Genomic DNA, 17,263 nt, shown 5'->3' on the forward strand with positions numbered 1-17,263 from the left:
AACTGAGCGACCATGGTCGGACAGAAGTTGAAAGTCAAAAACATTATTTTGTGGCATGCGACTGTTTCAAACATTCCTCTTTCTGCAATCCTAAAATGCTAAAACCAGGTGTTCGGTCAACCCCATTGCCCGCTTCCGCCATTACCTCGCCTCCCACCTCATATAATAATCATAATTTCTTTAAAGTTAAATTCGCTAACTATAATGGCTCCACTCGTTGTTTTGTTCACTGTTGTTTTTCTCGTCTTGACCGTCACAGGCGCCCGCTTTATTCTACCGGAACAGACCGTCAGCCAGGAAGACACCGATTTACCTGAACCCGGCCATAAAATCACAAACGTCATCGATGTCCCTGGCGAGAAACGCGACTCTGAACCCGCCAAAACAGTTGATATTAAGCTTTATGAAACCTTGGGAGCCGACTCCGACTTGGATTCTTTCCCGTTGACGATGACCAGTTTCCGTCCCGTAAACGGTCAGTTCCCCAGGCATCCGTTGGTTCCGTTCCGTCATAAACACGACTGCCATTTCCACAAAAAGTTCAGGCCTTCGAACCCGCGGCTCCAGCGCAAGCGCTATATTTCTTATGGCAACGATATGGTTCTGCCCGACGAGAGAACTGGTTTTAAAACCGATCAGTCACGTCGCCTTGGTCCCCATATCCAGGCGAGACGGGCTAGGTTTTCCGACAACAGCGCCGAGTCGAAGGAGCATGTAGAGTACTTTAGGAAGCCTCATCACTATAACAAAGAACGTGAACAAGATCACGACGACGAACACCACCACACCCGTCGCCATCATCGCCGAGGAGAGGAAGATGAAAGGCGCGAGGGAGGGTTCGTGAAGAGGATTCGCAAGTTTTTGATTAAGTTTTGAAGGTATCATACACGCCATTTAATCAAAGTCATGCCATCTAAACTTTTTTTCTTGCTTGGCTGTGTTTAAACTAGTTCATTATCGGTTGTAAATAACATGGCGTCCTTCGATGATCAATAATATGGTATTTTCCTTTGTAACACGTCCCTTTTTCTAGATTTATATGGAAATTAAAAAATAACAGACTAATTTTAAAATTAGTATAAGTTTCAATTAAACTTGTAATATTATTATATATAATTTTGAATTGATAAAATTATATATTTATAACTTTAATTTCAATTATTTTTTTGGGTAAAGTACTCAACTATTGGATACTCCTTTATTGATTCTTTTTTACTATTAAAATTTATAAAATAGACCTCTAACTATATAATATTGTTTGTCGAGTACCATGACTATTAAAAGTTATAAAATTATCACCCGACTATTCATTATATTTTGAACTTGTTCTATTCATTATGTTTTAGACTCGTTCTTTTATGTTAAAAATTAACGGTCATCTAAGGTGGATGTTAACATGTTGACTGATAAAGTAATACACTATTTTTTACATAGTAATACAAAATAAGGAGTGTAACATATTATTTTGGAAATGAGTAAATAAGATCATGTACCAACATATAATATGTCCACCAAACGCAGAATGGTTTATACATGCAAAACTAATAGTATGAATATCAACTTCCTACCGTACAGATATATACATCCAGATACCAATACAACACCATATTATTAAACAGAGAAATTTCTGAATTGTTTCTTCATTTTGGAAATCCGTTGTAGACCGAGGATGGAGCTGAATTGTATGCTATTATCGACACAACACACCTAAAGATAATGTTCTGGTAAAATGATGCATAAAGTATAAGGAAATAGATTTGACTCAAACCGAAGGTAGCCTGAATTATCTATTCAGCTTCTAATGATACGAGTTCAGCCCCGACTATTCACATTCTTTCAATTGGCTCAGTGCGATCCTGAACAGCCAAATGCTCTGAAACATAAGCCAGTGACTTGAGGTTGCACTTGATCAGTGCCTCAACAAAGTAGCTTGTTTCATCATTGGTGTTCCCATCTGGTACATTGCATCCACCACAAAAGACTCAATCACCAACGTTCCTGTTCTGCCACCAATGACCTCAGGATGGACCGTTACAATGGATGAATAGTTCTGCAGTTTCATCAAATTAGACCATAACCAAAGTACAGGATTGAATTATAAAGAAAAATAGGGAGGTCGATGCAGAATTGGAACAATATAATTCTCATAAATTCAAATATGAAAAGGTGGCAGAACAACATATCACAGAACTGAAGCGCATCTTCAATGACATGATAAACAACATTGATTGCTCATGTATGTGTATCAAATAAAAATATTCCACATAAATGAAAAGAAACCAGGAAAAGAAAACTATGGGCAGCCGCAAAAAGAAGTGGTCCAGGTCATGTGCTAGTAGCACAAGAAACCATAATAGTTTGGATAGATGAAAAGGCAACATAACGCATATAAATTGCCCTAGACAGAGGGCAATTACAGAGCAAATTCATTCCACTAGTCAAATTCAGCAGAAAGATATTTTACTAGTCAATTTATAGGGATATATATCCCCCAGTTTTACAACTCTGATTTCCAGTTTTGCAGGGCTATGTTCCATCTCAAACGCGACAATTCTTCTAAAATGCTCAATGAATTTGACCATTTTAACAATTCATACTCAAGTCACAGACATTATCAGATGACTGATTACAAAAAGTTAACTTATTATATTCATCGGAAAAAAAGTTAGCGTAGGCAATGCTCCACCTCGCATGTTGCAAGCTACCATATCCAAAACCTTGTTATATTTTCAAGTAATTTATGCATTTCATAATCCTACAGGAAATTATCAAATTATATAATAAGAGGAGGGAAAAGTTACTTTAGATGAATACTTATATTTCAGTCAAGACAATATGATGAAAAACTTAAATTTATTGGAGTTCAATGCATTTACAATTATGTGTGAGGTGTGTAATTAATTCAACCAATTAGAAAATTCATACCTTCAACCTGTGATCTCCTCCAACAATCGTCATACTCGAAATATGCTCATCGTCATCCAGATACTCTAACCTTTCAGTGCTAGTTGTGGCCTACCTCACTTAACATTGACTTCTCTAACGCTTCCAATTTGAAGGTCCCCTTGCACAACACACATACTAACAAATGGTTTGTACTTCTGTGGTTGATCGAACCTCCTTACTAATGACCAGACCTGATTGATCAAAAACCTCATTCATTAATCTGAAAGTGAGGTAAAACCTCAAACTTAATCTGAAAGTAATTTCATTTGTAACTACACAAGATTTAGGTTGGATATGGGATGTCAAATTAAACACAGTCTAAATGGAAGTTGTTAATGTTCTACATTGCAACTCTAAAATAATACACGATTCATATAGCCCAAGGTTTATTTCTAATGCCCATCGCTTCAGAAATGTTTAATATCACATAACATTCAACGAACCATTAATCTAGCTTCAATTTTCAATGAAAAATTCGAAATTCTAACAAATCCCCACTTATAATCGGACTCCTCGTATATTGAATCCACATGCAATGAAAAAAAAGTTTAGAGGGAAAAATCCCAACAATAACACGTCGCCTAAAAGTTAAGCTAAGCTATTTAAAATAGACATCTAAAACCAAAATTTACTGAATTCAGCCAAAAACATTCTCAGATCTATGTATGAACCTAGCACTCAGTAAAACCCCAATCGGTTCTATTAGCCTGATTTTCTTTAACAAAAAGGAAAAAGAAATAGGAAAACCATACGAGATGAACAGGAGCTTTGATGTGCTTCACGAGCGCAGAGCTGCACTGATTTTCTTTAACCTCGAATTTGTGGTGCCTCTTGATGAACTCTTCTTCCATCTTACTAAACCCGTTCCCGTTCATGGTGATAAATTATTGGTCACCATCGAGGTGACCTTAGCAGAAACCGTAGCCCGAGGGGGAGAAGAGGAAACACCGGTCCAAAAGCCGACGCTGAGGGTTAGCGGGTTCTGGTAAGATTACCGGGGAGTCCTAGAAAGATCCGAAATGAAACGCCATCGCCAGGTCCAGATTGCTTCTTTCTCATCTCATCGCCTGGATAATTAATTATAGAAAATTGGGGGAAGTGATACCGATACAGCGTATTTTCCCCTTTTTCTAATATTTTGTAAAAAAAACATGTTTTTTTGCTATTATTGTTTATTCGTACTTTCCGTGGCGATTACTACTGATTGGTGATTACCAGCAGGAATTTTGGTTTTGGCTGTTTTCGATAGGGTAAACTATGGATCGGGTCACTGATTGTTTTGATTTTTAAAATTTAAACGCTGTAAAATAATTATTAAATGTATTAAATTATCATAAAATTATTATTTTAACATGAATTGTCGTAACCGTCCTTTCGGGTGGGTTCGAAATCGGGTTCCGACTTAAATAAAACATGTAAGAGCCACCATCGATCATTTATATATATATATATTTAAAATAATTAGGTTGACCGATCACCTCAATTTATCATCTTAACTGATATGTGTTTTACAAGAAATATGTCGAATTCGGGAGTCAGTTATAGTCAATGAAAAATTAACACCCTTGTACTGTCCTTTCGGTACTAATTTAATTTCTTGGTTTCCTTAATTGCGAAAATTAAAAGTTAAATTGAAATTTAAGGATTCGATTCGAATTACTTACATTTGATCGATTTTAAATTTGTCCTAAATAAGCAAAGCCAAATGAAAGTTAAATAATAAAATGAAATAATAAAAAGGAAAAAATTAGGGCCTGAATAAAAAAATAAATTTAAAAGGTTAAATTGGAAAATACGAGGAATTGGAGGTCAAATTAAAGTTAATTTGGCGCTGCAATAAAAAAATAAAAAATTAAGTGGCCAATTTGCAAAATATAAATGATGATTAAATTGAATAAATTAAAAATTTGAGGGCAAAATTGCATATGATGACCAAAATGAATTACACATCAAAATATTAGAGACTGCAGAAATAATTTAACTATTTCATATTTACAAATCAATCCCTCAAATATAAATACCCAAAAAAATCCAAAATACATTTTAAACCAAACTTAGAAAAAAAAGCAAAAAAACTCTCAAAAACACTGTCCGACCGAACACCAACCTTCCCTTCGTCGTAGCTAACCGTCCGGACCACCACCGACCGTCACGCGGCGGCCGAAAAAAATTCTAACAACACAAACATGCTCCTCTCGACCCCAGGAACACGAAATCGAAGCCCAAAGTTCGAAAAAAATATCCCGCTCAGCGTAGATCTAAAGACGAGTTTCGGGTTATACCTTTTTTGGCGAAGACCTTCTTTTTTCCAGTGATCCATGGCTTCCCCCGACCTTACCTATTCCCACGCAACCGATGATATCCTTGCTTTTCTGCTTCGAACATTATTTTTTTACTCTAATTGCTTTTGGTGTTTCGGTTTTTTGTGTGTTTTGCTGATATTGCTTGTGTTTATTTGTTGCTTGGTTGGTGTTTTAATTTTTTCGGTGATGCCTCCTCGGTATTGTTCTCGATCTCTCCCTGACGAGACTTTTATAGCCTTCGATCGCCCGTTTGGGCCCCGATTATCTCAGGGTCATCCCCGATCTTCAAGGGGTTGTGTTTCCGACCTGTTCACGTTCTGTTGAGGTCATCATTGGGCCGAAAATCCCGTGATGATTCAGTCTCGGGCGTTCGACTGAAAATCTCGGCCAACTCGTTGGTGTGTGGCCTCCATGCGCACAACCGTTTTCTTTTCTTGTAGCGCCCTTGGTTAAATGTAAAACACTAATACTTTAGGTTGGGTCAAGCCCACTCGAGCTTGCCATGTCTGTTGGGTTAGGCTTACCCGATTAGGCTGTATTCTGGATCCGAATTTTGGACCCAACGGACCTAAAAAAAGAAATAATAACAAAAATAATAACAAAAATAAAATAAAATAAAACAAAAATAATATTAATATTAATATATAATATATAATATGTAAGTATATAAATTATGCCTCTAAGAATTATATATATATATTAAAAAAACACATATATATGTTTTTAAAATTATATATTATATGTTTTCAAAACCACATACTATTTTTTTTTCAAAACTATTTTAAAAAATGTTTTCAAAGTTATATGTTATATGTTTTCAAAAGCGTTTTTAAAAACTATATATTATATATGTTTTCAAAACTATATAATATATGTTTTTAAAAATGTTTTTAAAATTATATATTATATATGTTTTCAAAAATGTTTTCAAAACTATCTATTATATACGTTTTCAAAAATATTTCCAAAACTATATATTATATACGTTCTAAAAAATGTTTACAAAAACTATATATTATATACGTTTTCAAAAATGTTTCAAAAACTATATATTATATACGCTTTCAAAAATGTTTTTAAAATTATATATTATATATATTTCAAAAAAATATTTTTAAAATTATATTATATTATCATTATATATATACTAAACAAAATCCCAGACGAAGATGAGTGACTACAATAATAATATAAAATTTTAATAATAATATTTATATTCATTTAAAAAAATTAATAATTATTTTGTAATCTTTAAAAATCTATTGATCGAAATAATTAAGTGACTTATATTGTAGTTTACCCGTTCTGATAGGTCCAAGGATTTTTGGACGGACGTGGTGAAAGTCAAAACAATTGCTTACTTAGGGCTTGTGGTTCTTATTTTTTTTGGGCGGAGTTTTCAGGCCCAACATTTCCCGCCAAAGGTTTTATTTATTTGCCCTAGTCTCCGTTTCGTTTCCCGCCATCCTGCTCTCTTCCTGTGAACTCTATCTTCCCAAATTCTTATATTAAACAAAAAATTAATCCTCATTTTGAAGCAAAGATGACGAGAGAAGAAGCTGAAAACGGAATAGATGACATGGTGATTGATGGAGCTCAGCAAGCAAATGCCGTCCCTGATAGATTCGACGCTAACTATCTCAGAATCTACTATGGTGAAAATTCTCATTTGTCTCTTGTAGATTTTCATCTTACTCCTTGAATAATGGAGTATTTCTTTTATTGTAGAACTTGTGTTTGAAATCTGAAACCAATTTTATGACAGGAAAGTTATTTCCTCATGCTGATATGTTTAAGTGGTTGTCTTACGGACATGGTAACAAAATCCTTTTCTATTCTAGAAGTTGTGCTTTGAAATTCCCCCCCCCCATGTATTGATATATATCGCGATGCGGTATCTGCAGATGGCAAGCATCCTGCTTGTGACAAGTCCTACTTTGGAAGAAGGGAATTTTCTTTCACGCTAGAAAATGATATTTATATCCGATTCCAGTCTTTCAACAGTGCTATAGAACTGGAAAATTCCATCAAAGAGAAATGTCCGTTCAAGATAGATATTGGGCCTGTCTATAGCGTTGATGTAAGATTTCTTTCATCTTTACGCAATTTTTAATAGTCTCTCGGAGCCCTTCGAGTTAAAGCTGCCCGTTTTGTTTTTATTAGTTATTCAGGTCAGTTGTTTTATTGGTTGTTCATGATCTATTGTCTGTACTGCAGCCTGCTAAGAGGCATGCTTATGCTCAAAGCGGTGACAATGTTTTCACTCCGGTTGAGAGAGAATTGGTTTTTGATATTGTAAGCTACTGGACCTCTAGAAAACTGAGCATCTTAGCCTACTTTTCAATCTCAGTACATGTAACGACCATGTTGTTTGATTTGTTGGAGTTATGTTGTATTCTTTTCCCAGGATATAACAGATTATGATGATGTTAGATATTGCTGCACAGGAGCAGATGTTTGCTTGCAGTGCTGGCCTCTAATGACAATTGCTATTAAAGTGATTGATACTGCTCTCAGAGGTAAAAGCTGGAATACATTGGTTTGCTAAATGCACTTTTAATTCATTGCCGGCTTACTAAACTGGCAGTATTCTAGTTGGGACTGAGTTATTAAGCTGTCCTTCAAAAATTCTGCGTTACTACATAGGCACATTTGGTTTCTTGAGTGCGCATGATGTGTGCAGGTCTTTTTCTTACATCACCAATTAACTTTGAAGTTCTAATAATGTAGATGACTTCGGATTTAATCACATTCTCTGGGTATATAGTGGTCGGCGTGGTGTGCACTGCTGGGTTTGCGATGGAAAAGCCAGAAGGTAATGTAGTAAACCCTTGAAATCTTCACATTATTTCTGCTATACCTTTACCTGTATTATCACATAAAGATATCAATTTTCCTCTCATAACTTCTACAGGCTGACTAATGAACAGAGGGCAGCTATTGCTGATTATTTCCGTGTGTACAAGGTGATTAACAAGTGCTGTGAAATGCATCTGGATTTGGCTTTCCCTTCCCCCCCCCCCCCTAATACCAAGAAAACATTAACTTTGTACCTTTTCAGGGCAATGAAAATAGTCACAAAAAGATATCTTTACCAGGCCCTGTTCTGCATCCTTTCTTGGCGTAAGTGATATTGTATTTTGTTTTTAAGTTCCTTACTCTCGACTTCCAGTCTCCTCTGAGGCATATTTTTACTTTGCAGGAGATCCTATACTGAAGTTCTGAAGGGTTTTTTCGAGGCCAAAATGCTTCCAAATCAAAATTTACTTTCCTCTGAAGAGAGATATGAGAAGATACTAGAAATGATTCCTGATGCATGTAAAATTTATAGTCTCTTTGATGGCTAGTTATGGCATTTATCTTAGCAGTTGCTCATGTATGTGCGTTCTATATTTTCAGCTGTTGCTTCTGAACTTAGGGGGAGGTGGCAAGAGAATAAGCGAGCTTCCATGTCAAAAGATGACATAAATCTTGTTAGGTGGGATCAACTAAAGTCTGTCCTGCAATCCGGTAAACAAAAGGTATGAATTGGTATGCTCAAAATCAGTGTTAAGAACCTACTTGCAGTTGAAAGTTGAAACCTCTATTTAAACATTTTTGTCACAAACAGTGGCATGGACCATTCTGTTTGAATAGGTGAATTTAACACTTGATTCACTTTTGTCAGTTGTATGATTTAAATATGTTTCTAGATTAACTTCTCTAACTGTGTTGCTAAAATATTCTTAGTTAGGATGAGTTTGCTATATTTAAACAGATAAAACTGCCATCGTAAATTGATTATAGCCGTCAAACAGATTGATAGGCTTTTGAGACTCAAGATTGGTAATGATTCCTCATGGATCCTAAAGGGAGTCCAAGGCATGTTAAAGTATTTACAATAAAGGGGGTGAGCCCACTGCATGTTAGAAACAAGTTTCTACAGCAAAGTGAGTCCATGACATTTTTTATTTATCATCCACAATCAAAGTCATTCTGAAAATATCAGCAATAAATGAGTTGGATCAAGTAATAAGTCCATGATCTGAAAATCAATTACAATTTGATTGTTTTCCTGGGCAAGTTTAAATTCATTAGAAACACATTATCTCAAATATGCTTATCACCTGGATGTCGTATGTTTTATTTTAGAGGCGGAATTACTGTATTTTAACTTTTTGAATTGTTTTGCATGATTCACCTTTTCCAGACACAAGGCATACGGAGATGTGTTGAAGAGATTGTCTTTTCATTTACGTACCCTAGGCTTGATATGGAGGTCTGCAACAGTATTACACCTTTTGGTTTTGTTTATTTATTTGTTTACTTATTTTGTTAGTTCATTCTCTGTCAACAATATCAGTATTCATCTTAGAAGTACATCCACCTACTTCATAAATTGGTACTTATAAATTGCATCTTTGAAGCAAGAAGTTCATATGTTTGTTTGTATGTCAGGTGTCGAAGCACATGAACCATTTACTGAAGGCACCGTTCTGTGTACATCCAAAAACAGGTTAGTGTTGAAAAATCTGTTCAACGTCAGTTGTTATGAATGTGAAGATTAGCCAGAAACCATAGTTGGGGCACTTCGTAATTTGCTAGTCAGCTCACTTTACATGCATGCATGGAGACATACATATCAATACCACATGATAGGGGATGTTTTTCTGTTCCTCTTCTCAGGATATGTAGGAATAAGAAATTTCGTTTGAGCAGAACCCAGCATGAATTTTGGTAGTCATTAGTGTTCTTCAACATTTTTTTCCTGTAGGTCGTGTTTGTGTTCCAATTGACCCAAACAATTGTGATGAGTTTGATCCAACTATAGTGCCAACCCTATCCCAGGTATTTGTGCTATCAACTCTTTTATTTATCTGTCGGATTTTTGTGCTGAAGACTTCCAAATCCAATTTTTGTAGTTTGTCAGATTTCAACCAAGAAAAATAATTATACTCCATTTCCTGTGTAAACTGTATGAGCTCTTGCTCCTTTTTAGAGATATTGGCGTAAAATTCTTGTGATTTATTTATCCGACAGCTTCTGGAAGAACTGAACAGGGAAGGACTAAGACAAGATGCTGATAATGGTATGTTTATTCTTCCATTGTTAGTTATTTTTATGATGGTTAGGTCCGTATGCTTTTATAGTCGCCTGCAAATAGTAGAAGATGAAATACCGGGAAAAGTAGCATTTATTTAAACATGTTGTAGCTTTATTTTTTTCCTTCTCTTGTCCCTTTGACATAAATCGGGGTCAATTTTGTCAGGCATCAGATATCCGGAGTCAATAAGGGGTTACAAACTGATGTGATTGATCACTTATGTATTAGGATGTGCTGCTGTGACATGAACTTGGCTAATGATAATGCCACTTGCAATTAGTACTCAGTATTTCTGATATTACCGGCTTTGATTGATTGCAGAAGGCGATAGAACCTCACTTGGAGAGTCGGTCAAGTTTTTCAGAACAACATTTTTACAGCCTCTGCTAAAATCTTGCAAGGAGGGCATAGAAAGTTCTTACAACGCAAAGCTGCAGCAGTCAAAGAATGCCCTCAGTTGGTAACCTTTTCTAAACTAGTATAATCAAATAACCTGTCTGTGTTCCGATTCTGATGTATCAGTTTATGAATTTATGCTATGTTCCGTGTATTTAATCAAATGTCGGGATTCATGTGTCATGGAAAGTGCTTCTAAACTGGAATATAAATTGACGTCTCCATCTCTTAACTCGTTCATCAAAGGCCCCTTAAGAAGTGGTTTGATGTACATTTTCTACTATGTTTTCGATAATCGAAGCCTTTACTAGTTAGGTTAATAAAGGCTTTGTTTAAGGGTTAAGCCGAGAAGGAGAATTTACTGGTGAAGAGAAAACCTGAAACCTGATAGTATTATTTTCTAATCACCAGGGTTACCACTATACAGACATTGCCAATGTGAAGTCGTACTCGGTTCAACCATATCTGTCTAATGTGACGATGTGTATAGTCATCTTTCAATCTTGTTATAAATGCGATGGAGGTGATTTGAGGACCACGGTTTCTTTCTCTCCAATGACCGAGAAAGTGTATGCGTGGTTGTTTTCACTTGCAGGATAAGGAAAGTGATCTGAATTAACTTGTAGGGTATGATTACATTAGATCAATCCGCCATCAAAATGACTCGGTTTATCAACAGATAGTATCATCACTTAATAATTGCATTGCAATTTGCAGATAAGATTTATTGCTCTGCCCTTTTGTTTTTTCATTATATTGGGCCCACCTAATTGATGGTTAAGCACTTCCCTTATTGGTCAAAATATGCTACAAGTCCTTGTACTCTGCATATTTGGAATTTAGTCCGACTTTTATTTTCTAACCTAAAATCTTAAGTCTAATAGTTGACAATGTTCAAATTTATGTTCGATTTGTTGATGTAATATTTTTAAATAAGTAAAATATTAATTTAGAAGTCATGTATAAAACATGAATTTTTTGGGATTTGAATTTAACAATATTTATAAATAATGGCGAACTTGAGTTTTTGGATTACATTTCAACTGCACGAAAAATAAACAAGATATGAAACGAGGAATTAACCAAGTACTTCGTTTAATATCTCACCTTCCACATTTAAATTTTAATTATATACGCCTACCATTTCAATATATTTATCATATTGTCGTGAAAAAGTTATCATGTTTTTACATTCGATGGTTGAATGTTAAATTTCAAATTGATTTTAAATTACTAATAAAAGCTATTTAAATGTTTTATTTAAATAAAAGAAAAATTAAGAGTGTTTGGTTTTTGTCTAAGATTAGAAGATGAATTTGCTGTCTTAATAAATTAAAACATTATTTTATTATTATATCATGAACCAGATATTTTTTTGCTTAATTGGAACATGGGAATAACATCTTAGGCTAGCTCAAATTCGTGTGTTTCCAACTCGAGAAAAGTTAACATGCTTAACCCCTAAATCTAATGCCTTCCATACAAAAACAAAGGCCGAAGAGACAATACCTAAAGAAAAACACTACAAGAACCTAAACCAATGATTGAGAGCATTAAGATGTTAATTAGCAAGAATCTCCCATAGTAATTCAGCATCAAAAGACGGCATTCTTGCAAGCGAACAGTCCTGAAACTGTGCTTCATCCGCCATCATCACTGTATAATCACTCGGAACAGACGACGGCGAATTCTCACATCTCCCAAACCTATCATCGTATGCACTTGGTGACAGCAATTCGCTGCTTAAATTGTCACTAAAACCCGCCGCCGATACAGACGAGGACGACGAACACGGTTCCATTGCCTTGACATCTTTCTCGGCTTCAGCAACAGGACGATCGGAGTTGCCGTTTTTGGCCTTCTTTTTAGCTCTTTCTCTTTTTACCTTTTGACAAATGGCTTGAATCTTAGCATCCACCGCGTTCTTCAGAGCACTCAGCGTTGCATCATCTCTAAAACCCAACTTTGTTGGATCCTTGAGATTAGGGAAATTCAACCTTGCGTATTCCCCTCGGAGTTTATACGCCGCACGGTCATAGGCATAAGCTGCCGTCTCGGGCGTTTCGTAAGTGCCTAACCAGACTCGTACTCTGTTTTGCGGGAGTCTGATTTCGGCTACCCATTTGCCCCGCTGCCTCTGCCTCACACCCCTGTAAAGCTTCTTCGCCTTTTGAGGACTTACGTAATCGCTTCCTAATGCTGGGTTTTGGAAGTTTCGAAGCTGAGTCTCCACCAAGTTACGCGAAAACGAAGCGTTTCCTTGGCAGAATTTTTGAAGGAGATCTCTCTGACGGAGATAGACCGAAGAGCCTAATGGCTCGCAAACAGAGTCGGTGCCGGCGGTGGCTGTTGATGGTTCACAGCGAGCGAATATTGAATCTAAGGTATTGGAGCCTGCTGATAATATCAACTGTGATACCGAAGACCCAATATCGGCACCATTGTTGGAACCAAATGGATGGTTGATTTCTTGCATCTCTCGTGTTTCTCTGATTCGTTATATTTCGAATGAAAACAGAGAGGAAATTGTAAAGGAAAGAAGGGTTGTTAAAATACAGCCCCGTTTCCTTGCAGAACAAATTCAAAGCTTTAAAAAGAAAAGGTACAATATTGATTGAGAAACAGAGAAAATGATCCAAAAAAGATGGCAAGAATGAACTGAAGAAACGAATCAGATTATAGGGAAAGAGAGAGAGAACACAATTAATAGCTTGTTGTTGATAAATGGGTATGGGTTCGGGGCCAGCTTTGGTGTACTTATAGCTGCACGGTTAAAGCCAAAAGTAGCAAGATTCTTGTTACCTTGCTAGTTTGAACTCCGGGGTCAGTTGGTACGTAAAATCGTCAAATAGGTAAGATTCAAAAATAAAAATCATATCGGGAAAAAACCCATCCAATGCGACTTGAGTTGCATTCTTACAAGACAGGAATCTGATTATATATCCAGTTCTGTTGGGAATAGGTAAGTCCCACCATAAACGTCCAAAGTGCTTCCATTACTTCTTTTTCTTATGTCGGAGTCTACGGTTTTTCGTACCTATAGCACATGAATTACTCTCAACGATTATCAGCCGTTCATTATTTCATGCATTTACACACATTTATCCAACCCTCAAACCGATCAACCGTTTTAAATATTCGACATAGAGAACCAACAGGACAATGCCTTTGCTTCCATTTTCATGGAATTAGTTAAAATGCAGGGCCTGCCTGAAGTCGATGGTTAGGTTCAGAAACGTAACAGCCATAGACATTGTATTAAATGCTTCATTTTCCGATTTCTATTCCCACAAATTCAGCCCAGTTTTACACAGAAACAATCAGTTTCAATGTGGGATCCAATCTCTGGCATGGAGCATTCATGACGTGTAGATAGGGTTTTGAAAAGGTGACACGCACAGGATTAGGGTTCCACACCTTCTAATCGAACTCTGTTATCAACTTTTGTATTACAAGGAAGTTTTAGGTTTAGATCCAACAATGTCACTATGCCAAAACAGAATTCAACAATGTCGGTATAAGGTTGTAGCAAAAAGACAGCAATGCCAAAACGTATACATCGTTGAAAACGGGAAGGGGTTGAAAAAGTAGAGTTTTGGAAGTATATGAGCACTCGGACCTCAACTCGTATGGTTCTTCTAGACCCAACACGCCAATCTTTCTCATTCACTCACCGCCTCTAACAACATAAATTACACCACACTGTCCCATATTCACGTGTCATGATTTCATTTCCCTCTGTCAAAAACCCTTACAGGGGCCATCCTAATAATAATAATAAATGACCATAATTACATATAAATATCGTATATTGTTTATATCATATATATATGCACATACTAAATATTATTTTATTATCATATAATAATATCATCAATATTTATATAATATATTATAGTTGGAAAAAACTGTAAGTTATTTATATCAATACAAATATTTTAAATAGTCTGGAGTAATTATAAAATAGGTATTTATTCATAATCACTCTTAGCCTTTGATAGCTCATATACATCATACACAACTATTCGAACTTAAGATTTCTAAGAAGAATAATACTCCCTTTAACTACTGAAATTATTTAATGAGATACTAATATATATATATATATATATATATATATATATAACTAAATATAATGAATTTCACACATGAAAAGTTTTAAGCTAAGAACGATACAAATAGGTAGCTTATAGGCTTAAATGTGAAAACAAGACAAAAAGTAAACGCATATGTTAATGTCGGGGGCTTTCGCAAAGCATGCCCACCGCCATTTTGACACAGACGGGGACGGAGCATATACGGAGTCAAGGCCTTGTAAGAGAATTGGAGGGAGTTACAATTTTGAAATCTCTATACATTAAAGTTGCGATCCTTAAAATTATTTTTAAGGCTTAATGCTTAAATAAGTATTCAAATTTTACATTTTTTTGTCAAATAGGTGTTTACGTTATTTTTTGTCTCATCCAAGTATCTAACATTACAGACATTACTCTTTTAGGTGCACGGACTGTCAATGGCGTTAGTTTCATCTGTTAAGTGACACATGTCACAATATGATAATTTTAAAAAATATATATAAAATTTTAAAAAGAAAACACATAAATTTTGAAATAACCCTTAAACTTTAAAAACATTCATTTCAAACCCTAAACTCACACCGCCCGCCACCCTTTACCGTCAAAGAAGCTTCATCCGACTTCCCCTCTCCCCGGCGACCAAAACCCCTATGAAATCATGACTGATTGACGATCGATCAACGATAAATCGATGTTTTATATACCGTGAACTCTAGGATGAAAATTGTGATTCCGATAGTGAATAAGCAACAACTACAACAACATATAACTAGGATGATGTCAAAGACTACGGTTGCAGCGGCGGTCGTGGCCGGAGAGGCCGTCAGCGGAGGGTTTGTGTTAAGATTTGGGGATTTTGAGGCCTTTCTCTGTAATTTAAAAGAAATTTGGGTTTTTTTTTATAAATATAAATAATATATATTTTTTTAAATTATAATATTATGACATGTGTCACTTAACGGTGAAAATTAACGTCATTGATGGTCCGGGCACCTAAAGGGGTAACATTTGTTTCGTTAAACTTCTAAATGGCCAAAAAATAATGTATACACATATTCGGTGAAAAAAGTATACTTATCTGTAGGAGTGTGCAAATTCAGGTAACCGGAACATCCGGGTCGATGATTTCTCGACCCGTGTCCCGACCCGGATGTTCCGGGTACCCGGATTTTTTCAAAATATTAAATAAAAAAACACACGCATTTAAATGTTCGAAACTTTGAATTACATAGTCCGACAAATTTAAATGTCGGGAAAAAAAATGAGAAATAGGATCTAACCTAAACTAATATAATGTAGAATTGTGTGTTTGCTGGTGAAAATAAGACTTTTATTCACAGTGAAAAAATAAAAGCAGTACAAGGGGTTTTATACAAAAGGTGTTAGATTTCTAGTTGATATGTGAGTTAGAGATCTAGTTGATCTAAGAGTCCTAACTAAATAAACTTTATCCTTATTTACAAATAAAATTAGAGTTAGAGATTAACTAAAATATTAATATTTACAATATCATTAGAAGACTATATCAAGAGACGATTATAACTCACAAAATATCTTATCTTCTACTGAGATAAATCTAAAATACACGTTTAATACAAAGTAAAATACTAAATACTACACTTCCCTTAAATCGGAGATTATATATTATATAATCCTGTTAGGGATTTCAATTTTATAAATTAAATATTTAGTTAATATATAAAAAAACTTAACCGCTTGGAAAAATCAATTTTTGTGACCCGGCCCCAATCCAGAAAGTGTCGGGCTGGGTAGCCGATCCGGCCGGATATTTTTTTAGAAAATTAACCGATTTTTTTATCCGGGTCGGCGAGTCAAGTCAACCAGATAGGTTAATTTTTCACACCCCTACTTATTTGAGCATTAAGCCTATTTTTAATTATCAAATTATTAAGGCAGTGCTTCGATAATGTTGAAAGGCTTGCGCATGTTAAGCCTCCGTGAATGGAATGCATGCAACTCATCTCGTAATTACTAAATCATATATTATGTCTTTCCAAAGATATTTGCCTTAATTTTTGTTTGTTGGATGTTTTTTTATTAGTATGGGATAAACGGTTCAAAGATAACTTTCAACCATTTGACATTAAACGTTGACACCCTAGGTATTTTCAGTACTCGAATCCAAGACATCAAAGAATAAAAATAATTCTTTTATCACTGAGGTCACTCGATGACATGTTAAATATTGGTAAAATGGGGCTGGACGTGGACCAACCCACCCTGGAGAAAAGCTACAGATCTTGAATTGGGCTCAAATGGATAAAATAACACAGCAAAAAGTAAACATGGGCTACGCATCGGCCATTATTAGACCAAGGATGAGCCCCCGTCAAATATAATATGCCTTCGGGTAAGGGCAAATCATGGGCTAATCATTGGTAATTTTATTCTAAATAATCTAGTTATATTGTTAAGTTATTCTTATAGTATTTTAGTTG

At 35.5% G+C, this 17,263-nt stretch overlaps 3 protein-coding genes and 1 pseudogene across 3 annotated transcripts; 2 read left to right on the forward strand and 2 right to left on the reverse strand.

The window, feature by feature from the left end:
• Positions 1 to 204: 204 nt before the first annotated feature.
• On the forward strand, positions 205 to 876 carry LOC120186954. Its single transcript, XM_039190761.1, has 2 exons — positions 205 to 624; positions 655 to 876. The coding sequence occupies exons 1-2, from the start codon at positions 205 to 207 to the stop codon at positions 874 to 876; spliced, it is 642 nt and encodes a 213-aa protein (XP_039046692.1).
• Positions 877 to 1,590: 714 nt separating this feature from the next.
• On the reverse strand, positions 1,591 to 4,047 carry LOC120186813 (annotated as a pseudogene).
• A 2,682-nt stretch (positions 4,048 to 6,729) lies between these two features.
• On the forward strand, positions 6,730 to 10,909 carry LOC120186810 (DNA primase small subunit-like). Its single transcript, XM_039190651.1, has 15 exons — positions 6,730 to 6,904; positions 7,015 to 7,065; positions 7,154 to 7,329; positions 7,467 to 7,544; positions 7,657 to 7,768; positions 7,980 to 8,064; positions 8,164 to 8,215; positions 8,311 to 8,372; positions 8,452 to 8,567; positions 8,649 to 8,770; positions 9,439 to 9,507; positions 9,687 to 9,744; positions 10,003 to 10,076; positions 10,269 to 10,317; positions 10,654 to 10,909. Exons 1-15 carry the CDS (start codon positions 6,793 to 6,795, stop codon positions 10,794 to 10,796), a joined length of 1,359 nt encoding a protein of 452 aa, XP_039046582.1. The 5' UTR covers positions 6,730 to 6,792; the 3' UTR covers positions 10,797 to 10,909.
• A 1,208-nt stretch (positions 10,910 to 12,117) lies between these two features.
• On the reverse strand, positions 12,118 to 13,312 carry LOC120186811 (ethylene-responsive transcription factor ERF061-like). Its single transcript, XM_039190652.1, has one exon. The coding sequence runs from the start codon at positions 13,202 to 13,204 to the stop codon at positions 12,290 to 12,292; it is 915 nt and encodes a 304-aa protein (XP_039046583.1). The 5' UTR covers positions 13,205 to 13,312; the 3' UTR covers positions 12,118 to 12,289.
• Positions 13,313 to 17,263: the final 3,951 nt, after the last annotated feature.

This window comes from Hibiscus syriacus, unplaced genomic scaffold (genome assembly GCF_006381635.1).
Source record: "Hibiscus syriacus cultivar Baekdansim isolate YM2019G1 unplaced genomic scaffold, ASM638163v2 tig00113721_pilon, whole genome shotgun sequence".
NCBI lineage: Eukaryota > Viridiplantae > Streptophyta > Magnoliopsida > Malvales > Malvaceae > Hibiscus > Hibiscus syriacus.